This window comes from Triturus cristatus, chromosome 11 (genome assembly GCF_964204655.1).
Source record: "Triturus cristatus chromosome 11, aTriCri1.1, whole genome shotgun sequence".
Classification (NCBI taxonomy): domain Eukaryota; kingdom Metazoa; phylum Chordata; class Amphibia; order Caudata; family Salamandridae; genus Triturus; species Triturus cristatus.
This window is the reverse complement of record NC_140594.1, coordinates 697,341,842-697,364,003: the sequence shown is the minus strand read 5'-3', so window position 1 is coordinate 697,364,003 and position 22,162 is coordinate 697,341,842. Positions and strand designations below refer to the sequence as shown.

General features: G+C 44.1%; 1 protein-coding gene across 1 annotated transcript in view; it reads left to right on the top strand.

Annotated features, from left to right (window-relative positions):
* The window catches only part of LOC146785336 (kyphoscoliosis peptidase-like), an 800,115-nt gene that overhangs the window by 102,649 nt on the left and 675,304 nt on the right, over positions 1-22,162 (top strand). Inside the window, exon 3 of the mRNA XM_085633022.1 lies at positions 1,791-1,899. Within this exon, the coding sequence (XP_085489148.1) occupies positions 1,791-1,899 (109 nt within the window). The remainder of the gene's footprint in view (positions 1-1,790; positions 1,900-22,162) is intronic.

Genomic DNA, 22,162 nt, shown 5'->3' with positions numbered 1-22,162 from the left:
ATTGCCTCTAAAGTTAAGCCTCACTTCTCTGGGTGAGCACAGGTTAATGTGGGGTGTGCTTGTGCCTTACCCTGACTAGGATTGTGGTTACTGCTTGACCAGAGCTTATACCCTAGGAACCCAATTTCTAATACACCCCTATTGACCCTCTCTTTCCTCCCTGTACCCTTTCAGATGTAGGATACAGCAGGAGTATCTGATTCCATCATGCTGTTTTTTTTGGACATTAGTTATATTATTGTCATAGGTAGGTTCTTACATTATACTTATGTTACAGTATAATACCTCATAACTGTATATTATTCCTCTTATGAAATATATCAATAAGATAGTTCCAACAAAACAGCGAATAGTTAGTTTAATTTGTATTTGCTACTATTCTGATGAAATTGAGTTTGATGATTTATTGGGAAAAGTCATCTAAAGAGTCTATATATGGGCAGGGCCATTAGAAATATGGAATACTGTGGCCTTTTCCTCAATTATGTATTTGCTTGATTTGCCATGGAATCCATCATCTGCTGTATAATTTGCCTTTTTTTAACAACATAATTTACATTTGCTTCTTGCTCAAAATTATCAAAAGTTACTAAAATGCATCAACACCCGTTGAAGGCCTTTGCCACAGTTTGACTGGTCTCCTTTCAGTTGTTTATTGCTGTGCTTGAATGTTAAACTGGTACTAATGAGATGAAACCTTTGCCCAGATAGTTTTATCTTGTATAACAATGACAGCATACTGAAGTAATACTCAGCAGCGGATCCTCCGCTAAGTTTAGGAGCGCCGCTCCACTGTGGGAAAAGGAAAAAAAAGAAAAATACAATGATAATAACGCAATGTTATTATCATTTTATTTTTCTACTGAGGAAGGTTTACGGTGCGGGGCTGGGCTGTCGTCACAGCCAGCAGGGGAGGAGGGGTTGGGGCACTTATGTACGCATGACGGTTTGGCCGGCCGTCTTGGGCCGGCCAAACAGTCATGCGCACTTTGCATGTTCTCCACCGGCTGTATTGTACAACCTAGATGGAGAACATGCGCAGGCTCATAGTCCTTGTCTGGGCACAGAACACATCACTCAGACCAATCGTGACGCTGCTGTCATGGTGACAGCAGCATCGTAATTGACTTAGGGGAGCCTGTGTGTGCTTCATGCTTCCGGCAGGAACAGAAGAGGATGGAGACGAGGCAGCGGCCGGCAGCCAGGTAGGTCACTTTATTGATATTCTACCCTCCCGCCCCATTTTATTGATTTTCTACCCCCGCCCACTCCCTTGAAACTTTTCGCTAGCAGCCGCTACTTGTAATGCTATCACAAAAGGTGTCTCTTTGCCCCACATCATTTTCCTTTACTTGCTGTATAATTTAAGCAACTCTGCCACATAACACATAACTAGGTCTACCTAAGCCACCTAATTCAAGTGGTCATGCAAATGTGAGTGTTGAATTAAAACATTCTTTCAACTGCTAAGGAACATAACATTTCCTTCATTCATGAACTTGACAAAGCAAGACCTTCTCATCCTTAACTAAAGAAAATGGTACAGAGCGTACTGAGAGAGAGTGGCTGTGCTTCCAAAGATAGGCATAGATTGAGGTAACGTGACCTCCACAGACCCACGTTCTCCCATTTTTTCCTTTCCATTTTGTAGAAAGTGAGCGCCGCATAAGAGAGGGCCTTTAATGGGCAGGTCTTGTCTTGCATACATAAACAACTGAATTTGTTCTTTACAAATTAAGATCGTACGGCCCATGAAATTAACAGTTAACATTTGTATTGCCCTCCCACAGGTCGATGTCAAGGACACCGTGGAGGCCCTGGTAGAAGTTCTGCTGCAAGAAGCTGACAGCGAGCTAGAAAAAGTTCGTGCCATCTGGAAATGGATCTGCCATCACATAGGTAGGGAGCGGGGCCTCAGCTCCTGCATCACTGAAACATTCTCTATTGGTTAAATCTTAAATGTCTAGCTGATAGGCCTTTAAATGCACCCCACCCATCCAGGCTCCACGCCCTTATCTTGTTACTCCAATACGTGAAACGTTTAACCTTTTTTTTTAAATTCATTCTTTCGAGAGAAGAATTGGAGACTTATTTACAAGCCCCTTGCGCCACCGTTGCGTCACTTTTTAGGTCTCACCTGAGCCAGCGCATGCGCTGCTCTGACGAGACATTTAGTAGCTGCTTTTAAAAGTGCTACCTTGCAGGCCACCAGCTTACTATTACGCGCACAAGCGTACACGACGTGAATAGCTGCCATCAGTCTATCGACGGGCGCGTGACTCCCCTCCCCTACCCCCTCCCTTCTCCCACTCCCTCCTCGTCAGCTTCATGCTAATCGCGCCACCTGCGCTTTACTTTTAACATTAATAGTGAAGCGTGGGTGCCGCGATTATAGCAAAAGTAAAGAAATAGAAAAAACCTTCTATTTCTTTACTTTTGCTATAATCGCGGCACCCACGCTTTACTTTTAACATTAAAAGTGAAGCACTCTTGTTTTATTTGATACTTTCTCCTTGAATTTGGTAATCCATTTAACTTGGCACACTAGTCAACTGCCTAGTTAGCTAAATGGGCTATACGGCATTTGACATAGTACACACATGGCTCTACCAAATGCAGAAGTGATATGTGTGCAATTACGCTAGGTTTGATCCACGTGACTCATGCAATTTCCACAGAGAAATAGGGCAATACACTTTTGTACAATACCCTCTTTTTGTGAAAGGAAACCCCCTCTAGAAGCTTGAAAGTAGTTAAGGGGGAAAAGATCATGTCAGCACAATACTGCTGGTCACATACAACGTAGTCTTCTGTTTCACAGATATTTCAACAGAGGAAATGGGTGTATTAGAACTTGCCTAATTTACAGGTTTTTCTGAGTCAGCGACAGTGGTTTCTTTGACTGACTCTGAAGGAACAAGCTTTAACCAGCCCTTTATACCAGCTTCAGTAATACAGATTTCAAAGCCAACAAGCATTTGCAATGCAATAGGTCTCGCAGTTACAAGAGTTTCAGCTATTGGCATTGTAAATAACAATTCCTTTTATTTATATTTTCAAAACAAAAACAAAAATAAAAGGCAGTATTATTTGCAATGTCAGTAGCTTAAACTCGCGTAAATGCAGGACCTATTGCATTGCAAATGCTTGTTAATGTATTTGTCTGCTAGAACACCATCTTGTGACAACTTTATAGCACATCCTTGTACAACAGTTGCTATTAAGTGAAGTGCATTGGCGCAGTGGACATTAAGTACAGCTGACCAATCCCTCGTGGCACAGCACTCAGGATTCAGTCTTTGAGAGGATTGCTCGAAATTAAATGTCATACATACTTTGATCACGTCACTAATTGCCCAGTTACGTTTCCAGTGTTTGCTTTGCCTATTGATGGACTCCATTTGTATAGAGTCCTGTCATCCCAAGGGCTCTCACTAAGGTATCGATCAGTTGCCATTTACGTTGTGCGACCCTGTTACATCTTTCATCACACATTCATTTAATATTCCAGTAATGTTTCATTGAAGCACGCAAACTGGGAGTCTGCTTTAGCAACTGTAAGTGCGCTGTATGTTTTTTTTCATTAATAGTGGAATGTAATCGGAGCCGCTGTGGTTCCTGGAGGGACGAGATGGCTGCCGTGATCGCCGCGGACAGCGGAGCACCCGGCGAAAGAGAGACTAGGTGGCCCTTCAGAGGTGAGCGGCCGGTGTTCGGGCGGAGTGTTGGAGGGAGAGTTTAGATCTTCCCTTCCCTGCCTGGCAATTTACCTGCAGTGCGGCTCCTCGCTGTAAGCTGCCCTGAGCCAATACTAGACAATAGACGGGCGGCCGCGGGGCAGAGCTGCTGATTCTGCTGGGCGGTGCTCTATTATTCTCGACGGCCATATCGGGCCGCGGTGTGACTGAGGCCAAGCCCGAGCTGCATCAGACGCTTGGGGCTGGATCTGCTCCATGTGTGGCCAACTGCGGCTTGCTCTAGATAGGGCCTACACCTAGAAGTGGTCACAGACTGGTGCAGGCATACATATATTTACACAAAATTAAAAAAAAAAACAAGAAGTCAGTTTTAAAGAAGCGCGCGAAATCGGGTTAATTAATTCAAACAAGCAGGAAGGGGGTGGCAAATGGTGTGCACTTTCCCGACCGCTTTGATGTCCACAGTGGCCGCGCGGCTCACTGAGGACATCAGAGCGGCCGGGAAAGTGATCAGGCAGTGTTTTTCAGGCTGCTAAATGGTGCGCGCGCCCGGCACACATGCACTGTATTTGGAGGCCTGAAAAGCACTAGTTTGCACTTCCAGATCCCCCTTTTACAAAAGCTCTCGCGAGAGCAGCGCTAAAGCGCTGGCTCAGGCGAGACCTAAAAAGGCCTAACCTTGTGACTGTTTACATAGCTAGACTTCAGCGGAGAAAGTAAGTGTCAACAGGTTCCCCTTCCAGCAAACTCAAACCTCACGAGATTTCTTTTCTGATCTACTGAGTAAGTGGAAAGGGGGGCAATGTTGTCTTTTCAATTAAATAACCAATGAAAGTAAGGGATCTATGAAAGGCTAAAGTTTTTGAAAAAATGCAATCGAGACATTTTCCCCATAAAATCCACCTGTATGGAATGCCAGCACTTCTCACTAGTTTGTTTAATGGTGGGCACATTTTCTGCAATACATGCAGGAAGTCTGTCAGAAAATCCATGAAGGCTCATTTCACACAAATGCGACGAGAAATTAGCAGCTTTTCGCAGTCTCGCTACAGACACCATAGCAGTCTGTCGCTGGCAGCGTCTTACAGGGTTGCTTTGGATGGACTGCTTGCTCATGATTAGATAACTTTAATGGCCAATGGAAGCATCTGTGCGGGTGCATTTGGGCAGGCCAAACAAATTTTGAGTAAATTGGTTTCCCATATTTGGTTCGACTTGAAACCTGCTTTCCACTAGTTAGACAAGCATTGGCATAGCCAATAGGTCTCGCTCTTGGGACATTATAAGTATTTAGTTATGCAGCACAATATCCTTTGTGCAACAACAGCAACTGTTGCATGGCTAAGCACTTATAAGGTCCCAAAGGCGAGACCTATTGGCTATACCAATGCTTGTTATCACATAAAATGACTCACCGGTGGCGGCAGGGGCTTGTAAATAAGCCCCTTAATTTGCACGAAACAATTGGATCAGAGAGAGCCCTCTCAAAACGGCGCAGAGGTGAGGCGTTTCTTTCTATAAAAGTTAAACCAGGTATTTGAAAAGCAACCTACTACATGTGGTGTTTCTGGGCCCTTTTCAAAACGAATAATGTGCATATAAGTAGATATAGTTTGCTTTTCACGTAGTTATGCAAAGCTATTTTCCATTTGCGTGCCTCTATTAGCTTTTCATGAGTACGCCTTGCAGCCCTAGTCCATTTTTATGTGGATTTTCCACCATGGAAAATTTGTCTTTTTTTTCAGGCAGAGTAAGGTGAAACAATAAATTTGCAATTTATAGGTTTTTCCATTTTCTCTATGGGCAAAGTAACGTTTTCTCCATATAAACCTCTTCCACTGCTCTGCCATGAAAATTCTGGTGATGCTGACCCTTCCCCTTACCATGTTGCTAGCACATATAAGCTAACTTTTTTTGTAGACGTTTACAAGAGTTGCTGGTGGAAAATTATGTGAAGAACTTTTGTGATTCCATAAGATTTAGCGTGGCCAATATAATTTGCCAATCATTTTGCCTTATTTCCCTTCCCTATTCCTGCAACTTAACTCAAAGTGTAAATTCGTCTACATTATTGTTTTATTCTGACGAGAAACAGGCAGTATTTTTGCCTCCTCTGACCTTAGTTTACTGTACTCTGTCCAGTGGTAACCCCGTGGTCTACCTCTGATTCCAGTTATTTTTAATACATATGTTATGCCACTGACTCATTTCAGTAGCTCCTAGGACTTCACATTCCACACATATATTGTCAGTAGCAAAACGGTGTTGAGCCTACAAGGGTCTTCTAACAACAGGCAAACACTGCACGGCAGATGGCCAGAAGTGCTCTAAAAAAAAAAAGTAGCAATTAACAGGAGTACAGCCTGTTAACCCAGGTACGCCGGGCGTCGTATGCAACAAAGAACAATGTCTCAACTGGAGAATATTAGGAGAGGACAATTTAAAGGCAGTGAAATCAATCACATGTGGGGAGGGGAACAAAAGAGGGGAGACAGCGTGAACGGCGAGATAGGATAAGATTTAAAGTGGTCAAAAAACAATGCAAGTTTATATACAAAATGTCTGTACAAAATTATTCAGGTAATTGAATTGACCACAAGAGTGCCTGAATTCTAGGCTGTGTAGTCGACGGCGTTTCAACCTGGATGATTTCAGGTCATCATCAGGACAATAGGTCATTAAATTGAAGGTAGTGTTCTATGGAGAAGGGGGGGAGAGAAAGAGGGGTCAGAATCAGAGTGGTCCCGGGGGACAAGGACAACTAGAGTGAATAATTGATGAAAGGAGTAAAATGACCTAGTAGAAAGCAGTTGGTAGGGCGTCATGTGTGGTACTAGATCTTTAAATTGTAGAAGGCACTGTGTTAATCTGTGGGCGGAGAGGAATATCAGAGGAAATAGTACAAGAAATGTGGGAATGGGCAGTGGGTAAAAGAAGTGGTAGAATAATTACCCGGTACAAAGTCTGATGGAACGCGTTGGCGGAGGGCCAATAGCGTTTTAACGAATTGGGGGCGTTTGTCCAAAAAGGCCTGGGAGCTGGGCACGTGGGGAGGAGGAAGGGAGTAGTTGATTTTGCAAGACACGAGCAGTGACGATTAGTAAAGAGCAGCCCCTACGGGGGAAAGGACAATCAAAGCTGACGAGGGCAAAGGGTGGTGGGAACTTACTGCAAAAACACGTACCAGGAGAGGAGAATAAATTCCGGCAGCATGAGAGGAGCAAAACCATTGCATTTCATCGGACTTTGACAATTTATAAAATTAAGAGCCGTCTAAATTTTAATAACTGACTAACTGTGCCTATACATCATTTAGGAAATTATGTAGTTGACTCAAGAATGATTTTTTTAAATCGCTTTTATGGCTGTGTCAGTCATTTTAGCTGTAATTTATTTTCAGTCATGAATTAATTGTGATAGTTTAATTTGCATTGTGTTGACTTTACTGATTACCCACATCAAATACAAAAAATGTGTATACTGGGGAATTGTTAAATTTGAAGTGCTATTGACTAGGGTTTGTAATAGGTACTTTTAATATTTATTTCCCAGTAGATTTTTTGGTCAGAAAAATATTTTAATTTATAGACTTTTATGATCTATGCTTTTTAACTAGATCGAATAAAGTAGTTTTGATGATGATGAATATAACCAAATTGTTAGTTTTGTGTCGGCCAAATATTCTGTGGAATTCCTTTTTCTGGTCCCCTAACATAGATGGCTTCTCACGACCCACCAATACCTTTCAAAACCAGGGATCCCTGGTTGGTCAGGAATTCCCCATAGTCCTGCGTGAATGAAGGGCTGTGGTTTGCTTTGATTCTGTATATCTAATCTAATCAGGAAGTTACCTACCCTTATATTCATACCATGAGAAATACTAGTGGTAACTTCCATAACACACAATTGGTGACCTCACCCCCCACCTTCCCCTCCCACCCTCCAAAGATCTTAACCACAACCTTCAGGTGTATTTTTTTTAGGTTTTGTTTGGGAGTTGTGCAAACAATATTAGAATGAGCAATGTCAAGTCAAGTCAAAAATGTATTTATTGCACAGTTAGAATGAGCAATGACTCTTTCAATCTGTAACATAAATATTGTCAAGTGTAAACTCCACCATAGAAGCTCGCTGTTGCTCTTTTGGAGTTGAGAACTGCAGTATTTGTCAGAAAGAATGTATATGATTGTTATTTGTTCCATGGCGCTGTACCCTGCCCGCTGCGGCGTCTTGCTGCTGGTTCTGGGGTGGAACGATCTCCCACAGATACCTTCTACTGTGGTGGCAGGCCCCTGAGAGAGGAGGAGTGACACTCTACAAAAGCGCACTGCAAGTCCCAGAACGTGGGTTCCACGGCACAGTTTCCTGCCCGCTGCTGTATCTTGCTGCCGGTTCTGGGGTGGGGCTCATCCTGCAAATACCTTCTTCTCTGGACGTGGGCCCCTGGGCGAGGAGGAGTGATGTGCTACAAAAGTGCACTGTAAGTCCCCCAATGCAGGTTCCACAGTGCTGTTCCCTGCCCACTGCTAGGTCTTGCTGCCGATTCTGGGGTGAAACTGTCCCCCAGGTACCTTCTCCTGTGGAGGCGGGCCCCTGGGTGAGGAGTAGTGACGCACTACAAAAGCGCACTGCACGTCCCGTAAGACAGGACACACCTGAGCGCTTGCGCAGACCAACATGGGCCCCTCATCACTGTAAGGGACTGGGCTGGGCCACCTGCCGTGGTCCCATTGATTAACATATTTACAAGTACCATCTGGGACCAACTTTCTACCCTAAGGTTCTGTGGTGACAGATAACTTTTATCCTTGCTGCCTTATTTTTCTCTTGCTGTTGATCCGGCTTGTTTCACAGTTCCTCTACTTGTGTAATGGGGAAGAGGAAAGCAGCCCCTCGTGTATTACACCTGCTCATACATCTATAGACAGCTTCCTAATGAGGGCTGTGGATGGGATTTCAAAGGAGATTGATCTGGCCAAACATAAGCTCTCTGTGGAAGCCCGCCCCTCCATAAAGCAGAGTAGAAGGCGCAGTAAAAGGCAAAATAAGTTTATTTAAGACACAGAGCTACAGAGACTCCATCCAGTAGCCAGCTGAGGCTAACTGACACAACAACCAATTCCAACCCACTATCCTGGCAACCATCCCCACATACCAGAACATGGAGGTTGAGAACAACATGGAGGTTAAGGACATCACCCTCTCTCTGACCTCGGAGGGTTTGTGTAGCTCTCTCCCAGCTTTGGCCACCTTACCAGCTGAAGACCCTGATACTAAGCAAGCATGTGGAAGTCTTGAGGCCTGCGTTCATGCAGTCTCTCCATCCAGGTCCTGATGCCTCTGGGGAGGCAGAAAAGGTTGACACTGATAGGGGATGATTCTGACATACCTTCGCCCCCCCCCCTTTGCTCGTGCGGCCAAAATATATAAATGCCTGGGTAATCCTAGGCAGACCCACTCAAAAACAAAAAGCAGTCTGCCCCGATTATTAGTGTCCCAAACTTTGGTGTGTCTCATTGGGACCCTTGGGATTGTGCTTGCGGCGGAAGGTGACTTACTAGATATTGTTATGCTCATTAATTGAATGTCTCTCTGCTGTTGAGGCCCTGTTATCATTTGTAAGCAACACACCAAAGGAGCAGTCCAGCGCAGCCAAGGTTGAACAACTACACTCTGCCTCAATGGGCCATGCAAAAAAGACCAGTGCTCATGGGCAAGGTCATGATGAAGTTGTTACTGGGGCTGGACTCGTTCCACCTTTCAAGTTTCCCTCCCCTCCTCCTGACCCAACTTTAGCCATGAAAGGACCAGAAGCAAGGGATGGGGGCTCATTGACGAAAGTTGGACTGAAGCCTTGTCAGTCTATTCTTCCTGTGACTAACCAACTCCTGCCTCCTGCCCTATGTGGCTATCCTCGCTAACGTTCCTAGTCTTGTGATTGGGGTGCATGAGGACACTTTGGACATTAAAAATAAGACAATACATTAGATTTCCAAACGTGTTGGTTCTCCTCGTAACCTCTATGAGGAAATCATTTTGTGAGGAGGGTGGGGGGAGGTCGGGATTGGGACACTGCACCGCTGCTTCCAGGGGGACTGCATTATTAGTAGTAGTTATGGATATTTTCTTTCAGGCAAGTCTAGGTTTGTCGTACACCGGTCCAATAAAGATTCTTCCTTTGGTGTTTTACAACAGACACGCAGTGCCTTCACTCACAGTGGGGGGTGGTAAGCAATCTATCATTTTGTATCACCAGGGCTGTGTTCTTTGAGGGAATAAGTATGCCGCCCTATGCAAGCCAGAGGATATTTGATTTGTAAAACGCAATAGGCCTGCTTGTGTTTCCTGTAAGGCTACCATTGGGGGGGGGGGGTATGGATGCAGCCAGAGTAACGCATTATCCACCTTCTTTTAAACCAATTAACACCCCCCCCCCAAAGTGCCCCTGGCCTGCCCACCTACTTCTCATCTGGCTGTAGTTGACACGTTTTGCCAGCTGTTTTAAGTATCGAGTGTAACTGGGCCTTACCTCCTAGTCTAAATGCCTTGAACCTCAGTTTGAGTGAGCACGTGCTGTCTTCATGTGCCCTTGTAAGGAATGATGGTCTACCACTTAAATTCCTTAGTTGGAATATTACGGGTGTTCACTCTAAACTATGTAATGGTGAATGGGTTAACTTAATTAAGGGGGTTGACATTGTTTTCCTTCAGGAGACATGGTTACGTGAAGATATTGCCCTCAGTTTTTACACACTCTTTTACTGTCCCACAGCCTGGACAGTGCTATTCAGCCCATGCCTCGGCTATTACACCCACCTATATTTGGAGAGGGGGAGGCTTAGTAATAGATTATATGTTCCTCACTCTAAGTTTGCACCACCTGTTAGCTGTGGGGAGGGTGATTCCTACATTATACAGCCACCATAACCCCTTATCTTTCTCCATGGCAACAAGGTAACTAGTACAAAAGGTGGTAATCAGCCCCTGGCAATTAAAGATGAAGGACTGCGCTTAGTCTGGCGCTTTACTGACATGAGTAAAGTGATGACCCATCTGGTCAGGGAATGTACTGCTCTAATGTCAGGCCGCTCATCACAGGCTTTGGAGCCCTCTATTACCTTTACCAATTTTAGTGCCCTTACTACCCACATTCAAAGTTTTTTGTGTAAGCCTGTTTGCACCACTATGAGGAAGGAGAAGTCTTGGTTTAATAGGGCAAGTGGAGCTGCAAGGGATAAGTTGTATCTTGCACTGGACAGTAATCCAAGGAATCAGGGGTTCATTAGCGTCTGTAGGAAAGAATACAAGTAAGCCTTAAAAATAAGAAAGGCTGAGCTGGGGGTTGAAAAGTGGGAAAACCTAGTGCTTGCTTGTCAAGCTATGGATACCCAAGCATTTTGGAAATCAGCTGGGGATGCTTTCACCCTGAGGGGTTCCTCTGACATTGTAACTACCCACATCAGTCCCTACTTCTCTCTCCCTCAGAACATCACTGCGGTGTATCTCAAGGCTCATCTCTCAGCCCAACCCTCTTCAACGTATAAATGACACCCCTGGCCAACATTGTCAGGAGCCACGGACTCAAAATCACCTCCTATGCTAACAACACCCAACTCATCCTCACCCTGACAAACGAACATCAAAGACAGGTTCCAAAGATGCATGAAGGATGTGGCCATGTGCATGAACAACAATTGTTTAAAACTCAACACACACAAGACAGACGTTCTTATCCTAGGGAAAGGTAAGGAGATCCTATGGAATAACGAACGGTGGCCATTTCAGCATGGCCCTACCTCCAAACTCACCGTACACGCCAGCAACCTCCGCATCATCTCAACAGCCAACTATCCATGAAGAAGCGGGTCAGCTCCATCTCCTCCACATGCTTACTCACCATCCAAATGCTCAGGAAGGTCTACAGATGGCTCCCACCCAACACCAAGCAAACTGTCATGCAAGCTCTTCTCACTAGGAGACTCGATTAGGAATCACTGCCCAACTCTTGAGAAAACTCCAGACCATCCAGAACACAGCAGCCAGACTCATCCTCGACCTCCCCAAACAGACTCACATTACTCCCCACCTCAGGAAACTCCATTGGCCACCAGTTGCTAAAAGATGCCAGTTCAAGCTGCTCACCCATGCTTACAAGGCACTACACAATGAAAGACTAGCGTACCACAACAAATGAGTAAATTTCCACCAACCCACCAGAGAACTCCATTCCAGATCCCTCTCCCTGGCAGCTACCCAGTGTTTCCGCCCGGTGAACAGCAGAGGCTGCTCCTTCTCCCACTTGGCTGCTAAGACCTGAAACACCCATGCCTGCACCTCAGAGCAGCACAGTTCAGGAAGGACCTCAAGACCTGGATCTTCAACCAACAGGAACAGGCAGCGTAATCACGTAGCAGGACCCTACAGCGTCTCAAGACCCTCACAGTTGAAGCAGCTACACTATACAAATACTGATTGATTGATGAGTGATTGAATGATAGATTTATGTATTGAGCACTTTAGCAATACTTATTTATCTAACATCAGCAATGATGTTGATGGGCTGATCGATGTCATTGGCCAATTCCTTAACTGAGGAAGAGGTCCTTACCACCATCCAAAATAGCCCTGATAAAAAAGACCCTGGACCAGATGGGGTACCTGTGGACCTATTTAAGGTAAATCCAGGTTTTGGGCCCCTTTACTTGCTAATGTTTTTAACTCTGTGTGTAAGACTGGTATAACTGAGTCCTGGTGGAATCGGTCATTGTTCCATTTTCTTAGAAGGGTACCATCCATAACTCTGCATGCAATCGACCCATCTCCCTCCTCGACTTAGTCATGAAAATAATTAGGCACATTGTTCTAGATCACCTTTTGTACTGGATTTCATGTAATAACTTAATTTCCCCAGTATAGTTTGGTTTTCAGAAAAGGTTTAGGAACCATAGAGCAATACTTAAATCTACAGTTATTAGTAGCAAATTACAAAGTGGCCAAGAGTTCTTCCCTTCAGTTTGGCAATTATGGATTTATCCAGCTCCTTTGATTGTGTTAACTGATCAAAATTGTTGGGTATTTGAACATCCATGAGCTTGGAGGAAGACCTTGTTGCCTTTTTTGATGACATCTCCATTATGTCCTGCAATCTACTGTCAGATATGGCAATAATATTGCGTGCACTTCGACATTCCCTGTCAATCATCAGCTTTGAGCTGTTTGTTTATTGGTCATTTTTAAACTGTTGTTAGAGCCTGTGTGGCTTGAGTGGTTGTTTAATTTCTGCTTGTGTAGTTTTAACCTAGAATTTTTTTTTTTCTGGTTCTTTTGTTTTACTTGTCTACTTCTTGGAACCTCCTTGTTGTTCTAACCCACTCGCCCATGCCCTCCCCCTTCCCTGCCTGCCCATCCCACCTCCTAGGGCTACTTAATGGAGGCCACTGGGTGGCCAAGCGCTAGCGGACTGAAGGCATGCCAAAGAGCAGCCTGTCTATGCCTGTCCGCACTAGGACTGCGCCCAGCACCAGGAACCCTGGCCCTTCAGCCCACACCGACACTCCTCAGATGAAATCCAAAACCTCAAGCCCAAGACTCGAGATAACAACTTTGGCAGCACCTCGCCACACTTCATGGAAGAAACTTTCACCTGCCTCCACTGCCGCTTCTCCTGCGACATAACACCCACAACCCCCTGAAGGAAGTGACTCAATTAGGGCCACCCCGGTCACTTTCGACTTCCTGGAGCCTTCCACTAATGAAGAGTCGATGACGCAGTACAGAATACAAGCAAACTAGTTTATTCATATAATACGCTGTAGTGGAGTCCAATCGGACCAGCCTCCTATGATGGCTGATGAGGGACTGCCTCTAGTAAGCATAAAGTTACATTATGTATATTGCAGAGCCCACAAAGACCCGCCTACTATGGAAAAACACTGGTAGCTGTTGTAATACAATGGGGGTACAGAGCAGAAGTTTAAATTCCTCAGCCTGGTATGAGCTATCTACTGCTCAAGGTCGTCTAGCTTATCCTCTCCACTAGACAGGTGGGAGAAGACCTCTATGTAACAGAAAAGGCATGTGCTAATGAGCAAGTTTCAACATTAGAGAAACTAAACTTACCAAGGACTATTTCTCGTAAATGAGCAAGTAACAGTTTTGATTATAATACAAAATGACATCCTTGAGAACTAAAATAGTGGCACAGTTGTCAATCTAACAAATGCAACATCTGCATTTACTAATTGCGTATACATACAGTATGCACATAGAATGATTTAGCTATATAATGCTAACACAATGCTAAAAAAATAAAAAATAATAATGTTGAGTAAAATACGAGTCATATATGGCAATTTATGTTTCAATTCTAACAGACCATCCTTATAGCATTATATGCTAAATACGGACACCTTTATTCTTGCTATCAGGTAAGGGTCATTACAATTCTAATAGTGAAGAGAGAAATATAGCCATTCAAACAATAATATGTCAGGTACGAATATGTATGTATGCATAACCATCGTAAAGATGAAAATGACACTAATCATTAGCAGTGCAAGTAACATCAGGAGTAGGATGTGCGAGAGAAGTAGTTGAACCAAAAACCCCTTCATCCAACTGAATGAGGGTATCAAGCTTTTTTTGGAGCATTATAGTGGCATTTGTATAATGAACCAAAATCCTTATGGGAGTGAGATAAGTAGCACAGTATGAGCAGCATAAGGGAAGACACTGAATCAAGACACAGCAACAAATTAAAAGGACAATGAAATATATCACTTTTTCTAGAATCCAACCCCAACCACCAAATAAGGACCAGCTCCAATTACCACTCTCCATCCCTCTAACATTTTCCAAAATATCTAGAATATTCTTTTCCATATTCATGATACCGACCAAACGCTGCTCTCCTATTATTGCACATGCAACACCATTCTTAGCTAGAATAAAGTCAACCGCATATCTCGTTTGTTTGGAGTATATGCGCATACTTTCCAGTTGTGTGTCCCCTAAAGCTGCCACAGTAGATTTAAATAAAATTTGCAACTTACACCCAAAATACTCTCTAGCTCTTTTACCCCTGGCCATGGCAGTGGCACCGAATGTAATGATAGAGGAAAGGAAATATCCAAAAGTAATGCCATTACTTTAATTATTAACTTCCAAATCGGTAACGCCCTCACAAAATTCCTTGGTCAGTGTTCTTTTTACCCATCTTATATATGGTTTGCTATACCTGCAAGGTACCCCAAGAGGCAAAACCATTCCCAAGCCCACGTCATCTGTATCATTGTACATACTAGAATACGTACCGTTTGATAAAAAATAAAAACCTGGTTGTGCATAGAGCGGACCTTGATAATCTAACGGAGCATATCTAGTATTTCTTCGTAAAAGCATTTCATTTTTGTACACTACTTCTGCAGAACAATTTAGATACAAGTAAGCATCAGTACTATTTATTACAGGGCAACATGCAGGATAAATACCTGCCTCTTGAGTGACAGTCAAATAATGGTAGTGCCAACCTGTCAGGGTGATATTTCTTTTACCAAGGTACAAATCACCACAATACATTTCGGGCATGCACCCTGGGTACTCTGTCCCCCTCGGCTTTCTATAATATAAGCAAGGTCCAGGATATCCCAGGCCGAATTCACCTTTTGCCTCTACGAAATGGGGAGGGTGAACAAATGTATGATTCGCCAATGATAAGGGATAAGCAGTCCATAAACTTGTAACAGAATCAGTGGGATATCAAGCTGTATTATCTCCAAAGAATTTCCGGTGTGTGTCTAAGAAAACACTGATATGCATCGTTGTTTTACTATGATCTGAGGAAACTGTCTGATATAAAACACTGCTTAGTAGCATGTGGAGCAGAAGGTGAATGTCACAAGTAGGTGTAAAAATTCGATCATGGTTCCTCAAGGTGATGTTGTATAAAAAGAGAAAGTAATCTCTGACATGATTCCGGGAGTATGTCCCAATCAATGCAAGTGGTCAGCGTAAATGTGAAAGTTCTGTAGCACGGAGAGTACTCCGATGGGTATCTAATATCGAGTGCACTCTTTTTTTTTTGCGTGCACTCGATGTCAGATACCCACTTACCCAGTTACTCCTACTTGTGACATTCACCTTCTGCTCCACATGCTACTAAGCAGAATATATACTGTTGATGCCCTGAGGAAGTCTTTTGGGTTATCTGCCCTCTGACGAAACACGTGTTGGCTGCAAACATCTTTGAGCAATTTGCTACTACGATCTATTACCTAATATCTACGACAACGGAGTTAATAAAGAAGATAATCCACATATTTACGGATGGAACTTTTTCTGTTATATACTGTTAAATTTCAGATTGATCACTGTTACTTTCGCTTGCTTGGGAATAATCTATTATCTGTGTACCTTATCTCCGGTTACTTTTGTAACAGAGGTTTTTGGGATTCAAAGTGGCTGTCTCCCGTTTGTTCCCTTGAGCATCCTGTTGATTTATTTCTTTTACTCTAATCAATATTGATTATGTGCAATACATAACCTAGCCATGGTCTGAAGTTTTTTTTTATATAAAACACATGACGAGGCAACTCCAGAACACTCCAACGCACAGAACAGCCCCCCTCCCACCAGGAAAAACAGCAATATGACTACAGTCCAAAACATTTTTTTCCTGAGCAACCATTCAAAACTGATTTGCCCTGGTCGCAGGCAACAAAAAACTGTTCATCTTCTACACGGGGACGACCAAAAAGATACATTTTCGCTATAGAATTACAAATGAAAACACCAGAGAAAGAGAAGTCATATAATGGAACCAACGGTGGAAAGGACACAAAAAGAAAAAGATAGAAAAACTGTGAGAGGATCAGGGTCGGTTACAAGCCTCCCTGGCAGGCTTCTATTGTTCAATCCTCAGTGGTGCTATTGAGCACTTTCACGGTGGAGCCACACTGTTGCAGCCCATCAGCAAATGATCACTGTTCTCAGGATAGGGCGCTCTCCCTCCCTGGAAGATACCCTCAACTTATCCTGTCCTGCGTCTTAGACAGTGCACCAATCTTCTGATTCCTAATCTAGTGGAAAAAACAGAAACAAGGGACATTTTCACTAATCTTATCCACTAAGTCCTCTCTGCTACACTCACTTCTCTTTTGGTGCACCATCCCTCCGTCGAGGACCCAAATCATACCTTTCTACTGTAGGTACTGTCTCATCACGAAGAAGGATCTGAAATTTGGGGGGGTGGTGGAGACCGAGACTTAGGCTCCTGCAGATCAGATGAAGAAGAAGCCTGTGCAGCCCTAATTTCTGGGGGAACTGCCGCTGTCAAAACTTCCTCGCTCTCTTCCTCCATCTGCGCCCAAGTCAGCTGGGCATCAGAAAAGGGAACAAAACATGGAACCTTCTAAGTTTCGTGGTCCCTTATCCCCTCTTGCACCCAATGATCATAGGGGAGGGGAAGCGGCACTCGCCGGCAGTGGGACATGTGGATACAATGCTTCCTGACATCCACTCTCACTGCCATCCTTGTCATGATGAGGACCAGATAGGACCCTTTCCACCTAGGCTCCAAGCTTTCTTGTCTCTGGAAGTTTTTTACAAGAATATAGTCACCAGGCTGTATGGTATGCCCGGGCCCCTCTGGTGCTGGAGGCAAAGCCTAATTGATCTGTTGGTGAATAGAACGCAGACTTTTAGTGAGATCATGTAAATAATCAGCTAACAGAGGATAATCAATTTCAGAAAACTTTTTTGGTCTAGGGACACCCCACACATTTGCGGGATGGCCAAAGACCACTGCATATGGCGATAATCCAATTCTATAATGGGCTGTCATTCTGGTGGACAATAGAGAAAGGGGTAATGCTTTTGGCCATTGTAACCCAGTACTTTCCTTAATCTTAGCCAATTTGAGCTTGAGAGTATCATTGTACTTCTCAACTCAACCCGCTGACTGAGGATGATTTGCTGCATGGAATTTTTGCTTGATGTGCAGACCATCGCACACCAATTGAATTACTTTTGCGTTAAAGTGACTTACATTGTCACTCCAAATCAAACGGGCAAACCGTAGCATGGGAAGAACTCCTTAATAAGAGCCTTCACCGTCGCCATGGCTGTGTTTTCTTTCGTTGGGTAAGCCTCAATTCTTTTGCTAAATGCAAAAACAACCACTAGTACATATTTCAAATTATTAACTTGTTGCATTCGATGTAATCCATCTGGAGTACCTCGAAAGGGAGAGAAGGTGGTGCAAAATTACCAGAAGGTGTAGGGGTACCTATTCCAGGATTGTGCTTCATGCAAATCATGCAATGTTTTACTAGGTGCGCAGCAACCTTTGGGATATTATCATTTTGCCACACATGATCCAATTATCTACATATCCCCTCAGCGCTAATATGAGTTGGACCATGTGCCATAGTAACTATAGGAAATACATAGGCATCGGGTAACATCCATCTCTGCTTCTTGGACTTGTCAGTCCAACACCCTTCGTCATCTAGACGCCCTGTACTTTCCTGACACACCTCCAACTCCTCAATTGGTGCTTCACTCTGTATTTCCCGAACACTCTCTAGCGAATTTTCAAACATGGTAACATCTGGTACCAATATAGCAGGTCCTGCCTCAAACATCCTTGTCATTTTTGACCTAGCTATCTGGTCTGCAAAAGCGTCTCCCCTCCCCACATCATCAGTAACTGCATTATGAGCACTACACTTCAAGGTCAAGAATTCTCTCTCTGCCCAGAGGCATTCGAAATTATGGGCAACCCCAAAGGCATACTGGCTGTCAGTATAAATATTGACAGTAAGGCCTTCCTCAATTCATATCCTGGCAAAAGAGCTATCAGCTCCGCAGCTTGCGCAGATTAGTAAGGAATACGTGAGGTCTCAACTAGAGTGCGCAGCGTAGTAATAGCATACACCACTGTAGTGGTGCCGTCTGACAATTTGAAACAAGAGCCGTCGACATATAGTTCCCCTTGAGGGTCAGATAAGGGAACATCAGTCAAGTCTACCCGTCCCTTCGTCTCCTCCTCAGTCCGAAATAGACAATCCTGGACATGTTTGTCCTCTTCTTCCGAAGGGAGGGGTAGTAACGTGGCTAGATTCAGAATGACACATCGTTTATTAGTAATATGAGGTGCAAATAAAGTTAATTCATAACCGGTTAGACGAGCACTGGTGCGGTGCAGTGTCTTTGTTTTGTTTAAAAGTACATCTACAGCATGAGGTACCATTACTGTGAGGTCATGATTGAGGACGAGCCCTGCTGTATAGGGACTGCCGCAACCCTTAAACAACTCGTATGGGCTTTGGCGACAGGGTCAAGCGTAGCAGAAAAATAAGCACACAGCCTCTGCTTACCTCTAAGGGCTTGTTTTAACACCGAAAGCGCACACCCAGCCGTTTTGTGTACCTACAACACAAAAGGCTTCTTATAATCAGGCGTACCAAGCACAGGAGCAGAGCAAAGCGCAACTTTTAATTGTTCATAAACATGCTGACATTCATGCATCCACGGCAAGGGTTCATGCACATCTTTAGTTGTTAGGCAAAGGAGGGGCTGTATTAATAAAGAATAAGCGGGTATCCAATGTCGACAATACGAGGTGATGCCTATGAAAGCACACACATCCCTCTGAGTCACAGTGACAGGCATCTTAACAATGGCATCAACTTGTTCAGGTGTTAGAATCCTACCCTCCTTTGACAGCAGGTGACCTAAATAGGTATCCTGCTGTTGACAATATTGGAAATTGGAAAGGGACATTTTATGTTGTTAATTCGCCAAATGGTTAAGCAATCATATCGTGGCCTCTCGACAACCCTCTTCGGTAGCGGAGGCTATCAAAATATCTTCCACGTACTGCAATAATGCATTACCTGCGTGAAGGGAGAGAGAGTCCAATTGACTTTTCCAAGCTTGACTACTGGGACTTTCTGCATACCCCTGAGGAGCTCAACATAATTGGAAACTTCTACCAGCCAAAGCAAATCCAAACAGATACCTGCAGTCTGGATAAATAGGAATACTAAAGAAAGCATTTTTTAAATCAATCACAGAAAAGAATTTAGCAGTAGAAGGAATCATCGTCAAGAGGGCAGTAATATCTGGTACCCCAGAGAACTGAGGAATTACTATCTTATTAATTTCCCCGAGATCAATCACAAAACGATATACATCAGGATGTGCATCAGGAGAATCAAAAGGTGCTTTCTTAAAAATAGGGAGAATGGGGCTATTACATACATTCGCTACTGTCTCCTCAACCACTCCTGATTTGATCAGGTCCTGTATAATCTGCATCAAAGCCTGCTCCCCTGCTTCGGATATTTTATACTGGGGAATGCGAGGGATCACAGTGTTCTCTTTGATCTTTATAGAAACTGGTGGTATCTGCAACAACCCCACATCTGTATCCCCCATGGCACACAATGAGGATGGCACGTTCTTAAACTCAACAGGAAGCGGCACATCCTTTGCCAAACATTGTTTTATGCTAACCACATTAGGTCCAAGAGTCATGTAAACATCATCCGGGAACAATAAATGGTAGCATGTAACTTATTCAACAAATGCAATCCTAATAAATTTTCCTCACAATTTGCCATTAACAAAAATTGAGAGTCCACAGTAAAAGGACCAAGAGTCAAAGCAAGAGGTTTGGAAATGGGGCTCACAACCTGAAAAGCCTAACAAAACATTATTATGGCCAGGCAAGACTACCAACGAGAAACAGAGCTATTCATTGCCACTGTATCCTCTAAAAATGTCTGTGCCGAACCATGCAAATCTGCTGTGACATAAGGACCACGCCGATATACAGGAATTTGAACTAGTCCCTTTCACTGTCTCTGGCTGTCCTAGCCATAGGACATCCCTGCAGCTTCATCCATATCATAATCATCATGATAATACTGCCTGCCCCGGGGGTCATCAAAATAGTTCTGATCAGAATGACCCCCTGAGGATGCACCTGCATGAACCTCATCCCCATCTACCTCATAACAGCCCCTCCCTCTCAAACATCGCCCCCTAGGAACCACAGGTTTTAGTAATAAACCTGGGCACTCACTTCGCCAATGTCCATCCTTTTTACAATACGCACACTGATTCGGCCCTAGGGGCGTACCACCTCTACCAGCACCCCGTGACCTTTGAACTGGACCAATGCCACCTCCCCTTCCGGACCTTCTTGAAACCTGCTGCAATAACTGTCAGGGACTGTCCGGGACTGTGTGGGGAACACAGTCAGGGACTTGGGCAAGGACTGGGAACTGGGTAGAAAACGTACACAGAAAGAGGAGTACAGCACTGCCCAGGATCATACAAGAAGTCAGAGGAAAAAAAGGGATTCAAAGGGGAAGCCTGCATGAAGGAACAAGATGGCTAAGACTCAGAGAGGTAGGGCACTCACAAGGCAATTTAGCATTCAGACTAGCTACAGCCAGGACGGATGTGCAAGACATATATATAATACAACATTAACAATAAAGGGGAGTGTGGGGTAAAGCACTCAGGAGCTCCACACGGTAAGACTGAAGCTCAGTAGGTTTCTCACTCACAATTGCTGTTACAGATACTGACTGCACATACCCACATATAGGATATGCATGCAAAGGCAGGGTCTGTGAAGCTTATACCTATGGTGATGTTATAAATGCAACTCAAAGACAATACTCACAGTGAACAAGAAACACCACATAGGCAGTCAGCTGTGCCCACGGATCCTGGCGATCAAACAGGAACACGCAAGGCAGTAACAGCAAGGGGGTAGAACTAAACTCAAGCACAATAGACAAGGAGCTAGCAAGGAGGAGTGCTTAACAGGAAAGGGGGGAAATCACAGGGCACACTTGGCAGAAAGCAGGTAACAAACATACAAGGCAACAGAAGCAAGACAGCAGAATAGACAGACAGCAAACTAGGAACTGGAACCAAGGAAATGGAAAGTAAGGCAGGGACTGGAAAAGGATATACAGAAGGGGAGGCTACAAGGGTTTACTAGAATAGTGCAGGTTAAGGAATCAATAAAACAAAGTAGCATAGGAGGCAGTGCTGGGGCAGGAACAGGAATTGATCTAAGGCTCAGGAGTCAAGGTAGCACTGCAGGCAGTGCTGGTTCAGGAACAGGGAATCACTAAATCTTCAGGAGTCAAGGTAGCACAGTAGGCAGTGCTGGTTCAGGAACACAGAATTGCTAAAGCCAGGAGTCAAGGTAGCACTGCAGGCAGTGCTGGTTCAAGGAAACAGGAAAATAGCTACTGCTCAGAAAACAAGGTAGCACTGAAGGCAGTGCTAATTCAGGTACAAGGATTAGCTATAGCTCAGGAACTCAGGAAACAAGGTAGAACTGCAGGCAGTGCTAATTCAGGTACAAGGAATAGCTATAGCTCAGGAATCAAGGAATAGGAAAAGCTCAGGGAGCACTGGAAACAAGGATCGTCTCA